The 16,737-nt window shown below is 37.2% G+C and overlaps 2 protein-coding genes across 3 annotated transcripts in view; both read left to right on the top strand.

Moving 5' to 3' along the window:
* Positions 1-798: 798 nt before the first annotated feature.
* On the top strand, positions 799-6,844 carry LOC147543232 (transcription factor TGA2.2-like). Of its 2 annotated transcripts, none has more exons than XM_086636145.1 (11): positions 799-1,467; positions 1,609-1,712; positions 1,813-1,883; positions 2,151-2,348; positions 4,058-4,135; positions 4,224-4,283; positions 4,570-4,647; positions 4,743-4,800; positions 5,703-5,974; positions 6,082-6,327; positions 6,581-6,844. In XM_086636145.1, exons 1-11 carry the CDS (start codon positions 1,448-1,450, stop codon positions 6,725-6,727), a joined length of 1,332 nt encoding a protein of 443 aa, XP_086492271.1. In that variant the 5' UTR covers positions 799-1,447; the 3' UTR covers positions 6,728-6,844. The 2 variants fall into 2 exon arrangements, with proteins under 2 accessions (XP_086492271.1, XP_086492272.1); XM_086636146.1 differs by having other exon boundaries at positions 955-1,462.
* Positions 6,845-11,671: 4,827 nt separating this feature from the next.
* The window catches only part of SWEETIE (HEAT repeat-containing protein), a 38,759-nt gene continuing 33,693 nt past the window's right edge, over positions 11,672-16,737 (top strand). The window contains exons 1-3 of the mRNA XM_086638521.1: positions 11,672-11,973; positions 12,140-12,347; positions 16,019-16,125. Of these exons, the coding sequence (XP_086494647.1) occupies positions 11,812-11,973; positions 12,140-12,347; positions 16,019-16,125 (477 nt within the window). The 5' untranslated portion in view covers positions 11,672-11,811. The remainder of the gene's footprint in view (positions 11,974-12,139; positions 12,348-16,018; positions 16,126-16,737) is intronic.

Below are 16,737 nucleotides of genomic sequence, written 5' to 3'. Positions count from 1 at the left end.
AAAGTGTGAAAAACCGATATCGAAATTGTAGCCATTTAGATATGGGTTTGAATCATCAGATTGCTAGAACAGAGTTCAACTTCAATATATTTGTTTTGTTGAGTGAGTTCCACTCTCCATCAAACAAAATTGTTATTTGATGCAATAAACATTGGACGTCTGGGGTGATTTTATAGATAAAAATGGTCATCCGAGAATATACTTTTAAATCCAAGTGAGAGTGATTCTCAAAGAGGACATCTCTTCATTGTTAACCATGAATATATTGTATATAGGTAACGAACGACCTTAGGACTTCAAATTATTTAGGATACAATACAAAACTTCCAATGACACATATTGCCAATTTTATTCAGACAAAAGTATGTCGATCCTATGCCATACCAAACCATTACCTCCCTCTTTCCGTGGCATTATCATATGTGGTTGATTCAAAGAAAAGATTTGTCTAACTAGTGAATTGAGCTATGGGTTTTATACATAGGGTAGGTGGGGTTTGGGAGTAACAATTCTTACAAGTGCGCTTAGTAAATTCCTCACTACCCATATTATCTTGTCCATGTCATGTCCATGTCTATATATCTATGGGAGTGATTGATGAAAATCTAAACAGAGAAATAGATACTAGCCTAATACTAGCCTATTTCACAAATCAATACCTAGACTTCAATTATAGAAAAACTCCAGGCTATTTTTGTAATTTTAACTTATCTGCAAGAAAGTCACGTGACTTAATCTATACTAGTTAGTTCGGTACTCGTGTAGTAGACAGGGTAGCAGCTTCTCATTAGTGACATCACACTGCCTCTGTTTTACTCTCTCAGCTCCTCTAGCCCTAAAACAATCTCACTCATACATACTATCATTTTCTCAGTCGTCAGATGTTTCCTCGAGATACTAACTAATTATAAATTTTTGGCGGGGAGAAGGAAGGAAGGACCAGAGAGTTTTGCCTCGAGCCGGAGGAGGTTGCTTCTAAGTAAAGTTTTTTCCTTTTCGGTTGCTTCTTCCATCATCATCTCCCAGCGCCATTCTTCTAGAGAGAGAAAGAGAGAGAGAGATTTTAGAGAGAGAAAGAGAGAGAGAGAGTGATGTGGTGTTATTGGGAAACTAAAATCCGGGAGAAGTCAGAGACTGAGAAATTCAATGAAAAAGCTGAAATCTTTTAAATAAGAAAGAAAAAAAAATAGACCGTACTGATACGCTATTATGTCGAAAAAGATTAAACCAGATTTACTGATCTTTTCTTCTTTCTTTCTTTATTTCATTGTTATATACAACAACAACAAGAAACAACATCAATGGTGGAAGAGGATTCTGAGTTTTTCTAGAGAGAGAAAATTAGAGAGAGATAGAAGAAGTAGTTTGGTTCGGTTCGATCGAGTTGATTTTGACTCTTGATTAGTCTTATTAGGTTAAAGAAGATAAAGAAGAATTTGTCATAGTAATGCAGAGCTTTACAGTAATGTACTTAATCTTCTTCATCTAATGATAATTATCAATTTTTAGAAGAAACTAGGGTTTTTTCTTAGTACTAATTGAGTTTGATTTCATTTCATTTCATCTCTCTCTTTCTAAATCTAAATCTCTCTGTTTCTGTTTATACAGAGGCGATGAAGGAGGGCTTCGTAACCAACCACGATTCTCAGATCTCGGCGAACTAGAACAATCTACTGTATTTAATCATAATGATTATGTTAATTTGAGTAGAAGTATGATCTTTTACTTAATCTCTCTTCATTTTTTTTTTTCAAAATTTTCGTCTCTAATCATTTCTGATTATGAAGCAAATTTTATGTTTCTTGTACTCAGATCCTATTTTCAGCTTGGAGTCAAGTAATATTGCTGTTAATGCTCCTTCACAAATCGGAGGATTAACCACTGTTAGTTTATTCTATGGTCCTTAAATTAGGTTTTTTTTTCCCATTGTCTGAATCTGTCTCGTCTGACTCGCAAATTGCCTTTGTTGGATATACCCAAAATAAACCTGAATCGAGTTTGATATCACGAGTTATGATACACAAACATTGTGATATCTGTCTTTGAGCCAATTCAGATCTGACTAAAGAAGAAATAAAACTTATCTCATCATTTGTTCAGATAAATGAATTTTAGTTTTGATTTGATTTTGATTGTTTTTTTTGTTGCAGAATGTTTGTGCTTCTGAAATTTCTTCTTTGGTCATTGGAGTTGATTCAGGGCAGTACCGTTTGGATAAGGGAACAACAATTCAAGTACCTGCTTCACTAAGAAACGGACATTTTGAAAATTGGGGGGAATCTGGTATGCAAGATACAGGCCAACAGACTGACACTTCTACAGATGTTGATACAGATGACAAAAACCAGGTTACTTTATTAATAATTTTTTCTTGTTCTTACTTTACCATGACATTGTTTCTTTACCGTTCCGGATGGTTTTCTGAAATGAAAAATGATCGATAAGTATAGTAGATATGAGGAATCAAGAAACGGTAACACTATATATTACATACGACCCATATAAAGTTGATCCTTTAATTACTGGATTGACTTCGGTTAATTAGTATTACAAAGTACCGACCCATATAAAGTTGATCCTTTTAAGCCATCTAGAGGGACCGGACCAATTACCGTTCGTCGGTATTTTTCATGTATTCTAAAAGAAACATGGTGATAACTTCACTATGCAACATGACACCCAATTTGGTTAGTACTTAGTACAGGCGTTTGTCATTGTCTACTGCTACATGCTATTTTTAGTCCAAGAAAGAAAAATAGTATGCAAGTTAGGGGCCAAAAAGTGTGGCCTTGATGCTTATAGATGTCATAAAGACAAACGAAATTCTTTTGCGAAATGAAATTAGGAATATAATTCCAACATGGAAACCCATGAGATTCTTGTAATTTGAGAAAACGTAATATTAACCATGGTGCAAAGGTTGCACCTGAAAATCCTTGCGATTCTTACAACATGAATTGCAACCATCAATGCTATATAGACCGAGTTATGGTTCCCTAGAGGACCTCAAGACAACCTAAAGTAGTGCTTTTGTTATTTCGAAATATTCTCCCTAACTTGAATTGCAACCATCAATGCTTATAGATGTCATAAAGACAAACGAAATTCTTTTGCGAAATGAAATTAGGAATATAATTCCAACATGGAAACCCATGAGATTCTTGTAATTTGAGAAAACGTAATATTAACCATGGTGCAAAGGTTGCACCTGAAAATCCTTGCGATTCTTACAACATGAATTGCAACCATCAATGCTATATAGACCGAGTTATGGTTCCCTAGAGGACCTCAAGACAACCTAAAGTAGTGCTTTTGTTATTTCGAAATATTCTCCCTAACCTTGAAATTTTGTCTTACCTCTCTACGAACATTCCATGTTGTTTTTAGCTCACCCAGCTAGGGAATGTATCTATCGACTATTTTGAATTATTTTGAATCGAAGTTTTAATCTTTCTTCACATATCTCTCTTGTGATATATCGTAAGTTGAAAAATTAATGAGGGATTACAGAGCCAACATATATGTCTGGAAGTGATTTGGTAGCTTAGTTGCATAAAAGCAATATGTTGTTGTACAATAATCAATTAACTTTTTTCTTTTTACACTTGTAAGAGTTTGCTCATTGCTTCATGCGCTCTTTTACCGAGGATATGTACTGTCAGCAACTAATCTGCATATGGCATAATGTCTTAGCAACCCTAGTTTGACTATTATGAAGTTTTGGTCTAAATACTGATGAGGAGTTAAACAGGAGGCCGCAACTTCCACCACATATCTATGACAGGGTGGCTTTCCTTCTGAAAACAGAAGCGATGGAACTTGGAAGCTTCATCTTAGTATTGTTTGGTTACAGAACATATTGAGAATATATCACTGACTCACTGTTTTCGTTATGCATCTCGTCACTGAAGATCTTGCAATTTGTTGTGACTTTTCTATTACACGTATCGTAGTTTTATCACATTTGAGTAATATATATTTATCCAGTTTCTGGTTACATACAATTTTCGTATAGGATCTAAACCTGAAATGCTGCTTTTTTTTTTTTCATTTTTAGTTTCAAGATGTCCAGCGTGGAGGGGTTGTATGTATAGATTCGATAGATAGATCAAACGGGAAAACGAGAGATCAAAAGGTTTGTTTTGCCTTCATTAGACTCCTATTTTATTTGTAATGCTGTATTTGGAGTCCTGGAGATCGAATTGTGTTTTTTGGTCTTACAGTTACTTCGTAGGCTTGCTCAAAACCGTGAAGCTGCACGAAAGAGTCGCTTAAGGAAGAAGGTAAGAGTCACCTATCTGTCTTCTCCCGAATGCTTATCTTTGGTTTGGTTTGGTTTGGTTTCTCCCGAATTGTTGCAGTAAGACAGATTAAACGTGAGGAAACAATGCCTTTTGATTTTGGTCAATTCATAGTCATGAAATCATTCAAATTGTGTTTTTATTCATTAAAAGACATGTTCATTTTTTAGTTCTCTGCACACACTAACTGGGTTCCTTTATGAAACAAGGATTTTCTTTCAGTCGCTTTTGCAGTAGATAATATAGAGTATAACATGGTTTTGTGTAGGCCTATGTTCAACAGCTGGAAAGTAGCCGAGTGAAGCTTAACCAACTAGAGCAAGAGTTGCAAAGAGCTCGACAACAGGCATGATTAACAGTATTTAATTTTCATTTGTTTGGTTTCCAAGAAAACAGGTCCAAATGTGCAAGTTCTTTTCTTAATTATCTCTTCTATTTCAGGGTATATTCATTGCGAGTACAGGCTTAGGTGATCAAGGTCATTTGACTGGGGGAAATGGTATGCACAGTTATAATCTTGCTGCAGTTTGTCAGAGATTTAAGATTAGAATGGCACTTTATTCTAAATACTTAGGTAAGCGGTAGGGACAACATATTGCTCGGTCAGGAGCATGGTGACTGGAGAAAAACCTGAATGGGGACATTGCTAATTTTTTTCTCCCGAGTTATTCATTGATTTTCATTTACTATTTCTAACTGTTAGATCAACCATTTTTAGGGAAAATTGGTCCAAACTCCCAAGATCAAATTTTCTTTTGTCAAAAAGGATCCTACTAATTCTTTTAGGCGGCTTAGCTCCATGTGCACGGTTTGCATGAGTTTGCCTATGTCATTACGGATTAACAGTAGCTTGTGCATTAAGATTTGCACAAATTCGCACGCAGTTTGCATTGGTATGTCTTTTTAAACAAGGCCAATATTAAATTTGATATTCAACCTGATTTGCTTTCTTTTTCTTACACTGTGCAAAAATGTTAACTAGAGACTGGTGTTTATTGTCCCAACTCCATTGTCTCCTTGCACACAAGAGCACCCGAGTATCCAACACAAGCATCCAAGTTTCTGGCACCAAAAAATGATAAAAGAGAGTATCCATGCTACAGAGGTTATATCAGTAAGCTGGGGAAAGCGTTCTAGAAATAGTTACTTCCCGAAATAGTTTGCAAGTTCATGTTGGCAGTTCTATAATTTTAGTTGAATCATAAAACCATCAAATTACGCATCCTGTTCGATAGGCTCCTAATTCATCCATGGAAGTTCTTTACCATAATATCATAGCTATACTACATAACCATAAAAAATACCCTATACATTTTAGCATAAAGTATATGCCAACTTCCATTGTTTTTCTTATACTGAATCTTTTTTTTTTTCTTTTAAATATGGGGGTGAAAATTTCAGGGTCTCTGGCATTTGATATGGATTATGCCAGGTGGCTTGATGAACATCAGCGACAGATCAATGACCTCAGGATAGCTGTGAACTCGCAAGTCGGGGATAATGAATTGCGGCTTCTTGTTGACGGTGTTATGTCTCATTATGACGAAATATTCAAGTTGAAAAGCATAGGAGCAAAATCTGATGTATTCCACATGCTTTCAGGCATGTGGAAGACACCAGCTGAAAGGTGTTTCTTGTGGCTGGGAGGATTTCGATCTTCTGAACTCCTGAAGGTAATCTATTTGTTAATTGCTTCCTGTTTCTTGTTGTTCTATTCAATTGTCCGATGGAGTTGATGCTCTTTTCTCTCTCTCTCTCAAGCTTGTATTCTGAATTTCAGATTCTTGGGAACCAGCTTGAACCGCTAACAGATCAACAGTTGATGGGTATCTGTAATCTCCAACAATCATCTCAACAAGCAGAGGACGCCTTATCTCAGGGGATGGAAGCACTACAACAATCTCTTGCAGATACTCTCTCATCCGGCTCTCTTGGTCCTTCTGGTTCTGGAAATGTAGCAGATTACATGGGTCAGATGGCAATCGCAATGGGCAAACTAGGCACACTCGAAAACTTCCTTCACCAGGTACCAATTCCTTGCATTGTTTTCACTTTGCTAGTTGTTGCATCCACCTCTCTTTTCTGTTCAAAGTTTATATGATTCATTTCACTTGTCCCCCCTGATACTCTATAATATCTTCCTATATGGGTTAGTTTACATGTCAATCAAAATAACTAACTTGTAATGAAAGAGATTTGGGATATCCATGAAGTACACAGCCTAGCTAGGGAGTATTTAACATGAAAACTACTGAGATGTTTTAATTTTGTATTTGTAGGCTGATCTTCTCAGGCAACAAACTTTGCAACAAATGCATCGAATATTGACTACTCGTCAAGCAGCTCGTGCCTTTCTTGTAATCAATGATTACTTCTCACGTTTACGGGCTCTCAGTTCGTTATGGTTGGCACGTCCTAGGGACTAAAGAGAATCTAATCCTTGGGGGCCGCCTTTGAAGTTGTAATGAAAAGAAAAAACTTGTAAGGTTGAAGGGGAAGAGTATGATATGATAATCTTATGAAGTAATTCATGTTCATCCACCTAAGCAAGTCGAGATTCTCTCCTTGTTACCCTGGTTTTTTATTAACTGTTCAGCTGACTGGCCTATATAATCGTATAATATTATAAATTCAGTCACTTGAGAAAAAATTTCAGGAAATTTTATAGACAATGTCTTTTCTTGTTAGGTGCATTGTTACTAAAGATAATCTCCTCCTTAACATTTTTTTTTATTTGAATTGTCAGCGGGTTGAAGGGACCCTACCATGAACAAAAAACTAAATAAAAAAATAACAAATGCTCTAAACAAAATAGAACAGAAATGGAACTATGACTGTCTAACTCTAATTACACCCCTTTTATCATCGTTCACGGTCTTCTTAAGTTCCTCCGGTAGTTCAGTTTGTAACATTTCCAAACACCCTCCAGTTGGTCGCATCTTTGATAAGAAGTCCGCAGGCTGATTAATCTCTCTAAACACATGTTTGATCGAGCATTCTTCAAACTATCCCCATAAAGTCTGAACCTCTTTAACTAACCATGCAGTCTGCCATGGAGGTGATTTCACGCTATTGGTCAGGATAGAAACAGTCAGTGTCGAGTTAGTTGCCAACTGGACTCGTTTCATGCCAAATTTATGGGCTAGCTGGAGACCTAATCGGATTCCTTAAAGTTCATGAGTTAGCACCGATACCTTGTTCGTCGTAAAGGCAGCAGCAGCAACTATTACATCTCCTCCTTAACATGTTTTGGTCAGATACATCTCCTCCTTAACATGTTTTGGTCAGAAGCAACGCAAGCACAAGAAGACAACGCCCATTGAGTTTGACCTAAGTACAACAGATTTCGTAAGGTCAATGAGTAAGTAAAAAGTTTGACTTAACCAACCCTCTATCTAAATCTCCCAAAAACACTTTTTCTCCATCAAACCATCTCCATCTTCTTCAAAGCTCTTTCTCTAGACTCAACCATCTTTTTCACCTTGGTCTTCAACTCACAACCTGAAATATATTCATCAAATTCGTTAAAAAATACTCAAAAACCAACATAATTTTTTTTCCTTGAAATTTAATGCCAAAGCTAATTCTTTTGGTTGGGGACTTTTAGAAGGTCCATTGAAGCCCTGCTACATGCCATTTTGATCCCCACTCAATGAATTGGAATAAAATTTCTTAAATACTTTTGAGGCCTAAATTGGTGACACCAGACCGATTTTATACATACAATTCCGTATGACCCCATGACTGTCAATTTCTCCAAATTGTTCAGTTTCCTGGAGTTGAAATTGGTTGGCTTGCACTGATTTTTCCCATGGATTTCGGCTTGGCCCTACCTATTTCAATTTCCCCAGATTATTCAGCTTCCTAGAGTTGAATTTACAAAATTTTGGTCTACCCTGTCGATTTTGATTTCCTAGATTGTACCGTATTATTAAACATTTAAATTCGGTCTTGTGCAATCAAATTTTTATGGACTAAACCACTTTCTAAGGGAAGACGATAAGTCCCTACAGCTATTGCAACAACTTTTACTTTGTCCGCAACTCGTAGGACCATCCCTTATTTATCCAAACATCTGGCTCCCTTCAATTCTTACAATCAGAAATAATATGAGCTCTACATCTAGTATCAAATACTCATAGGGAGGAATCTACTGTATTTGCTAAAGTAACCTCAATAACATAGATACCTTCGTTAGAATTCGCAATTCATGTATTTTTTGTTCTCTAGGTACTCAGGTCAATTTCTTTTCCAATAGTCGGAATCACAGTAGAAACATTTCAAATAAAGAGAAACACCTTTAGCGATGGACTCGACAACCAACTTGTCTTTCCTCTTGGCTAATTGCTTTTTGTCTTGTTCTTTGAATCTTTTGTCCTTCTGAATAAGCAAAAGCTTCATCTTAGGTTCAGATTTTCCGATGCCTTTCCGAATTGTCTTCGAAGTCCCGCAATTCCTCATCCACGAGTTCTGCTGGAATATGTTTCTCAGACGTTGAATGATTGTATGTGCATCTATTTTTCAAAACCTCTTCTGAGGAGTTGGTTCCATGGTTGCCAACATAAGGCATGTCACTAATACTTACTTCATCTAGATTGCCTTGACATACTTTTGTCCACGTCCGTCGCGGTCGCAGTCAACACTGGGGTTTGGGTATCTAGGACGCTTTCTTTGTTTGTGGATCTGAGAACAATTATCAGATTCATCACCCAATCTTAAAAGTTGTCTTCAATTTATCATTCTTAACGATTGAACACAGATTGAAAAGACTTTCTTTTCACATTAATACTACATGAAAAAGAAAAAATGATTTTGCTAAGTATTACATTTTTATAATGCAAAATCATGTTGCCACATTATTCAACGAAAAACGTTCCCTCGTTGATTAATGTGATTCTAAGATCCCACTTCTTCGAGGTTAAGCAGACGAGGGTCCATCCCTTATCCTCGTTAGCCTGTAAACTCTTTTACTGATCATACCCTTATAACTCTTGGTTGATGGGTCACATATTATGTGTAGATTCATCCCTTTGCCTTTTGATAATATCGATGAGTAGAACCATTTACCAATGTAGGCCTTTGCTATAGGTCTACCCGCATGTTTCTAAGATAAAAGATAACACTCTGCGGAGGCAGACCTACCATCGTTGATCAAGGGCTTCACAAGTGTCTTAGTCTGGTAGACATTTTACTAAAAAATCTTTAGACTCTTTACGTTTTTGTCAAAAATGCATTATTGTGAACTCATACATAACCATCCACGACATTAAACATAAATAAGTAAGTATTTACGCCTATGGAAATAAATTAAGCACATATGAATCCTAGTATGAACCCTAACCTAAAAAAATTTAATCTTCTTTAGAGGTATTCTTTATTTGCTCGCGCAAGAGGCTCTAACGCCACTATAGAGATATGGTGCCACCTAATGTTCTACGCAGAATCTTAGGTATCCTATACCTCACATTAAGTTGCTTGAATCTCATGGCAAAACTAATAATGAACTAGATAAACATATCTTAATTCGTCCCCCCTCGGACTAAATTGATTGCTTTCTCTTGAAGATTTAAAACTCCACTTGTGTAGCTCCTTACTTGAGACACTCGGATAGTTGACCTGATCTTCCGCCCTATAGGTTAGCTAGTACCGAATCGAGACCGTTACTGATCCTTCTTTAGCGCCGAAGATGACCTTCTGCTTTAGACTAGATAGACAGTTTGGAAATCATTTTCTTTATATCTTCTGCTTGATGTAGTCAGAGAGATAGAATTTATGAGAATTTTCAACACTTATCACTGCTATAATGAGGTCCTTTTATAAAGACTTCCAAAGTCAGAACTATATTTGAAATAAGATTCGGGTCCAAACAGAAAACTAAAATTGATCAGGATTTTCACATGGCAATAATTTAGATTTTGTACCGCCTAGTGTAAAGCAATCCCACATTGGTGGTGAGACGGAGTGTGGTGCTCCTCTTTAGAGGTTAAGCAACCTTTCATAGTGATGCCTTTTAAAACCGTGAGGTCCAGGTGTGCCAAAGCGGACAATATCACTAGCAACCCAGAAGGTTGGTCCGCACCATCCTATAACACGTTATCAACACGATTAGCTCTACCGTGATGTGGGTTTGGGAAGGTGTGTTATAAAGCAATCCGACATTGGTGGTGAGACGGAGTGTGGTGCTCCTCTTAAGAGGTCAAACACCTTCCCTAGTGGGGCATTTTAAAACCGTGAGGTCCAAGTGTGCCAAAGCGGACAGTATCACTAGCAGTGCAGAAGGCTGGTCCGCACCATCCTATAACACGTTACCAACACGATTCGCTCTACTATGATGTGGTCTTGAGTGGGTGTGTTTTTAAGCAATCCCACATTGGTGGTGAGACGGAGTGTGGTGCTTAGGGGTGGGATTTTGGTCCATAAACCCGGAACCCGCCCACGACCGTCCGAGTCCGAGGGGTCCGTGACCATCCGATGCCCGAATCGGTCCGTACCCGCCCGATCGAAAGAGCTTAAGCGGACGAATGCGGGCATAGGTCCTTATCCACCGATCAGACCGAGTCCATCCGCTTATATAGTCCGTCCGATCGAACAAGTCCATACCCGTCCGTTTATCCTACCCATTATACCCGCGCTCCTTTGTGATTGATTTTAAGCCTTTAGATTTGTAGGATAAGCTACAATTGTTAGATTTCAAGAATAAAAGTATATAACCTTACAAATCACTTTTCTTAATCTTGTCTTCCCCTCTCTACTTCTCTAGTCTTTCTCTCCTCCAAAATCTCAATATCTCATTAGTAACCTAAGACTCCACAATACACCGATCGTAATCCATGAGAAGAAGAATAAAACCGATCGTAATCCATGAGAAATCTCAATGATTATCTTTTAATTTTGTATTCATTTACTTTTTGGAATTGTAAAGTGAGAGTCTAGAAAGTTGTATTTAGCTACTAAACAATTTTAATTTCGAATAAAAATTTCTTTGTTTGTTCATTAGCGAACGGTGCCCGTCCGACAGATACCCGGTTTGTCCGACTATCGAAACGGTCACGGACGGGCACTTTTTTGGAGAAAAAAATCCGAAATGTCCGCCCGTTTTGTCCAGATGTCTGAGTGGACACTTAGGACTTGCGCCCGTTGCGTCCGAACCGGTTGAATTAGTGTCTGTTTCTCGCCCGTCCGGCCCGATTCCCACCCCTACTGGTGCTCCTCTTAAGAGGTTAAACACCATTTTCTAGTGAGGCCTTTTAAAATCGTGAAACTCAGATGTGCCAAAGCGGACAGTATCACTAGCAGCCCAGAAGGTTGGTCCTCTACATCCTATAACACCCCCTAATTTTTACAAAATCCATAAATTTTCCCTAAATTTTGTACCCCAAAAATATCTTGTTTTCCAAAGCGCCTGCCTCTGAAATTTCCCTCGTGTGCTTTAGAGAGCCCAACAACACTTGCTTTGATCATTTGATCATCACCCCCTCCTTTCTCTCTCTCTCTCTAGTCTGCAACTTCCATGAGGAATTACGTGAGGGACAATGTCCCTCTCTCTAGATTCGGCGTTCTTGTTGCACAGTTAGAATCGATTGTTGCTTCTGCAGCTCAACAATCTCCTGATTCTATTCTCTGCTTCGATCTTCTCTCAGATCTTCTTTCCGCCATCGACGAAGAACCCAAGGTCTCTCCTTTCCTTCTTTCTCATTTTGTAACCCTAATTCATTATTCTTGTTTAATTTCTCCCAAATCCTACTCGATCCAAATCAAAATGAGTATAAAATATGTTAAAGGAGATCATGAAAATGAGAATGAAATCTTATAATAGTTTTTGGGATTTGTTGATGCAGGAATCTATCTTACTATGGCAGAGAAAATGCGAAGATGCTCTTTATTCTCTTCTCATACTTGGTGCTCGTCGACCTGTTCGACATTTAGCATCATTAGCTATGGCAAGAATTATATCAAAAGGAGATGGCATTTCTATATACTCCAGAGCTAGTAGTCTCCAAGGATTACTTTCTGATGGAAAAAGAAGCGAACCTCTTCGTGCTGCTGGTTAGTTGCCACTTGCGAAAAAAAAACACTTGCTATTTTTGGTTGATTTAATGTGAATATCAGTTTGTTATGTTGGTTAAGTAGGCTAGGATCATTCTTGCATATAATTCTAACAACTTTACTTACCAAGTTACCAAGATTTGTATTTAGTTGGGTAGATTCTTGCATATCTAATTTCCATACATATACGTAAAAGAACAAAATCCATTAGATTGAACCTCACGAAGAAGATTGCTTATTATTATCACTGTGATTGTGATTATTGTCCAAAAATTCGGAACAATATCAACCATTAGTTTTTATCTGCCATCATGAACTTAAATTTGGTTATGTCTTGTTTTTAAAACATAATATCCCAACTTATGTTTTTGTGAAACCCATTGAACGTGGATAGATAAAATGCTTTAATTTATCAGAAGTTGGGCTGGATGACCAATTTTCGATTTTCTTTTGTTAATAAGACAAGATATATTTTTTTGTCTTTAGGCAGCAACTATGTTTTTAAAATAGGCTTCATCCTCAAAATTTGAAATTCGCACAGTATCCAGTTATTAAACTACCCCAACTATTCCTTCATATTTCACCTTAAACCTAAGTCGGAATATTTGGAAGAGAGAAAGAGAGAGATACGAGCTGAGATTTTCAACTGAAGATTTGGGTGCTTCTATATTGTCCGTGAAGCTGATGGACGGTTGATTGAAGCTCCATTGAAGTGAAAATCGAGCTGTTTAGGGTTTTTTTGGTTGAACAATTTATATAACAATTCTAGAGAGAAAAACTCCATTAAAACTCTCCTGCTCTCTGATTTTATACAATTGGCTTATAAACACGTGGTGATTTTAAACTGCAATAAATAATAGAAGGTGGATTTCATTTTCATGAGTTTAATGGATAAGGTAACTACATAAAATCGACGTTGTACTTAAAGGTTGGAAAGATACCACCGTTCTGTAACTTATGCCCTCAGTGATAGCGCTACTGATGGATAAAATTGAGAAACATTTGCTTAGAACTTTGATAAGTTTTCCGTGTGTAAGATGAGTACTGATGTTGTACACTAAGGGTCGGAAAGATACCACCAATGTGTAACGATATGGCCTCGATAAATTTCCTACAGATGGATAACAAAGAGCAACATTTGTTTACAATTTGAAAAGTTCTCCGTCAATAAGAAAGGTGTTGAACAAGTTCAGCATAGTTCCACAAAGGGTCAGAAAGATGAGTACTGATGTTGTACACTAAGGGCCAGAAAGATACCACCAATGTGTAATGAACGATATGACCTCGATAAATTTCCTACAGATGGATAACAAAGAGCAACATTTGTTTACAATTTTGAAAAATTTTCAGTCAATAAGAAGGCTATCGAGAACAAGTTCAGCGTAGTTCCACAAAATAATCAAATGCAGGTCTAGGATAAAACACATTAGTCTCATCTCTCATGAGAACAGAATTGTAACTGAGGAACAGGATATCAAGACTGTTGCTGTGGAGCACTTAAGCAACTTGTATGCTGAGAACAAGTTTTGGAGGCCGGGTACAGACAACATGGAACTACAACAGTTACCCTCTGATAAGTCCAGTCTTCTTGAAGCACCTTGCAGTGAGGAGGAAGTTCTTAAAGCAATTGAAGACTTAGCCAAGGACAAATCCCTCGGACCGAATGGCCTTCCAATCCTCTTCTTCTCAAGATGCTGGAATACAATCAAGAAGGATTTTATGAATATGGTCCATGAATTCTTTCTTACTGCTCAGATGGATTGGAGACTCAATCAAACCTTTATCGTGTGATCCCCAAAAAGACTAAGGCGGAAACACTTGCGGATTTTCGACTGGTCAGTCTGGTAGGTGGTCTATACAATATCTTTACCAAAAGCTGGCTACAAGGCTTAAATACATTCTAGACATCTTAATATCACCCTTGCAAGGGGCATTTGTAGCCGGAAGACAGATTCTGGACAGATACTAATAGCAAATGAGCTCATCGATTCTAGAATAAAGGAAGGTAGACAAGGATTGGCAGTTCAGACCAATTGAGGGAAAGGAAGACAAGAAAGCTTGGAAAACAGAGGAAAATGAGAATATCTCAGTCCTGAATCATACAGAATTAAACCCCAACTCAATTGCCCACAATATCATCTGGACGACGAAGATCCTCCAAGAGTTAGCTTTGTGATTTGGGCTGCCATAGAAGATAAGGTTCCAACAATGGGTACTTTAAAGAGACGAGAGATGCTCATTCCGAATAGGTGCATTAGATGCAAATACGCGGAAGAAACGACACACACTTATTCCTCCACTGTGATAAGGCTAGGGTATTATGGGACTTCTTCACAATACAACAAGAAATCAATAGTCTACCCCCAAGTCAATATCACAAACTATCGAGCAATGACAACACAAAAGTTAATAAGGCGAAGAAAGAATTGTGATATCTTATTCCACCAACAATTATTTGGGCCATTTGGAAGGATACATATGGTAAAACTTTCAAAGAATATAACACCAACAGTGACCTATAAGTGGAAGACATTCTTGCTCTTTTGTACCACTAGAGTAGGCTAGTCCCTCGAGCAAAGGATAAGTCATACTATGATTTATGAAACTTTGAATTAATATTGAAAAAAGAAAAAAAAAAGTATATACAAGAAAAGAATAGCAAAACTAAAAAACAAAAGGGAGGCACACAGATAAAACGGCCTAAAGAAATAACAAAATAGCCTCCCAAATGGACACAAAGACGAGGAAAGAAAAACTCCTAGCCCAAACTGACTCCTTTTAAACATGTGGGAAGATTTGATGATGTAACATTTTACTTTATCTTATCATCCTTTTAATACTTTCTTTCATAAATAGTATTTCAAATTAAAAATAAATAATAAGGAGACCGATGGTATACTCCACAGGTTGGAAAGATGTGACCGATGCGTAACATATGGCCTCAGAATAGCCTTACTGACTGCTTACAAATCATAGGTGTGGTGCGTATCGGTATGCTCCCCTACGTATCGATAGTTTCGTGTCAACTTATAATGCAACCTATCAGACCGGTACCTCCGATTGGTTACCCTCATGAAGTTTTTTGGTTTTCAAGAATAACACACCTTTCATTGAAAACAAACTTAAAACGAAGATTCATGGGATGTTTCTATACCATTTTAGTGGGTGATTCTTCTGTATTTATTGTTTTGTTTGGATCAAAATAAGAATTTGAACTTTCTCCCCCTGTAATTATTTTCGCCATTAAAACACAAATGCAAAGCTTCAATAACTAGAATATGATCTTAAAAGAAGATAATGGTTTGATTTTCGTGACGTTTCCATCGACAAAAAAACCTCTCGTGGCGGGGTAGGGAGTGTGGTTAGTGGAGGAGTTCATAGAGGGATTCTTAGATTTTGGGAGTGGTGTAAGATTTTGAGAAGTTTTTCAATCAACTCGACCAATATCGACCTATTGATGAGTGTGAGTGAAATTTGACATGGTCAAGACAAATTGACCTAATCAACCTGAATGTAAGTGTATATAAATTTTCAATTTTTTTTTATATCCAAAACCATTTTTTTTTTTTTTGGAATTTTTGACCAAATTTCCCTTTATTTGTTTTGTTATCTGTATGAGCATTCTATCTATTTCCCCTCTATGTTCGTCACCTTAGTGAGCTTTTTTACAGGGGCTGCTCAATGCTTGGGAGAATTATATCGGCATTTTGGGAGAAGGATCACTTCAGGTTTACTTGAAACAACAAATATTGCAGCAAAACTAATAAGGTTCAATGAGGTATATACAATTTTATTTCACTTTTGTCTCTGATCTGCTTGCTTAAAGTCCACCTTTAGCATAAAAGAAGCCCCAGCAATCCACTATTTCATAATCAAAGTCTATCTTCTAAATGACACGATTTAGATTTACATTCCACGATTTTAAATTATTGCTAGAGAGTTTTTCTTCATTATAAAAACAATGCTTAACATCCGCCTTTTTGCCTTAATTATTAAACTTTTCTCTTCTAATATACGCTTAAAGTTGTAAGGAATTTTGTGTACACTACTAATGTGGTCGTAGAAGATGCTATTATTCTGTCACAGTTCGTACTTGTATCTTGGGTCCTAATGAACAGTCTAATAGTCTATTATATTGAACGTTTTCATCTAGTTGTTGAAATATTACATGATTTGAGCTCGAGTGTGGTCAAGCTGAGATGCCCAAGGGTCAACTAGCTCTAGTTGTATTCTTAAATATCACACTGGTATATTTTCCTCCCTGCTTTAATGTGTCTGAACATCTCTAATTATGCCAGACACAGGTTAGAACATCTCTAATTATGCCAGACACAGGTTATCGCGATCTATTATTGTCTTTGGTGACTGGAATCTTTGGTTGTAGTCTTCA

Source organism: Eschscholzia californica, unplaced genomic scaffold (assembly GCF_041429995.1).
Source record: "Eschscholzia californica isolate CP2 unplaced genomic scaffold, dmEscCali1.0.p SCAF_4, whole genome shotgun sequence".
In the NCBI taxonomy this organism is placed as follows: domain Eukaryota; kingdom Viridiplantae; phylum Streptophyta; class Magnoliopsida; order Ranunculales; family Papaveraceae; genus Eschscholzia; species Eschscholzia californica.
Note: the sequence above shows the minus strand (reverse complement) of the source record. Positions and strands in the feature narration are given on the sequence as shown.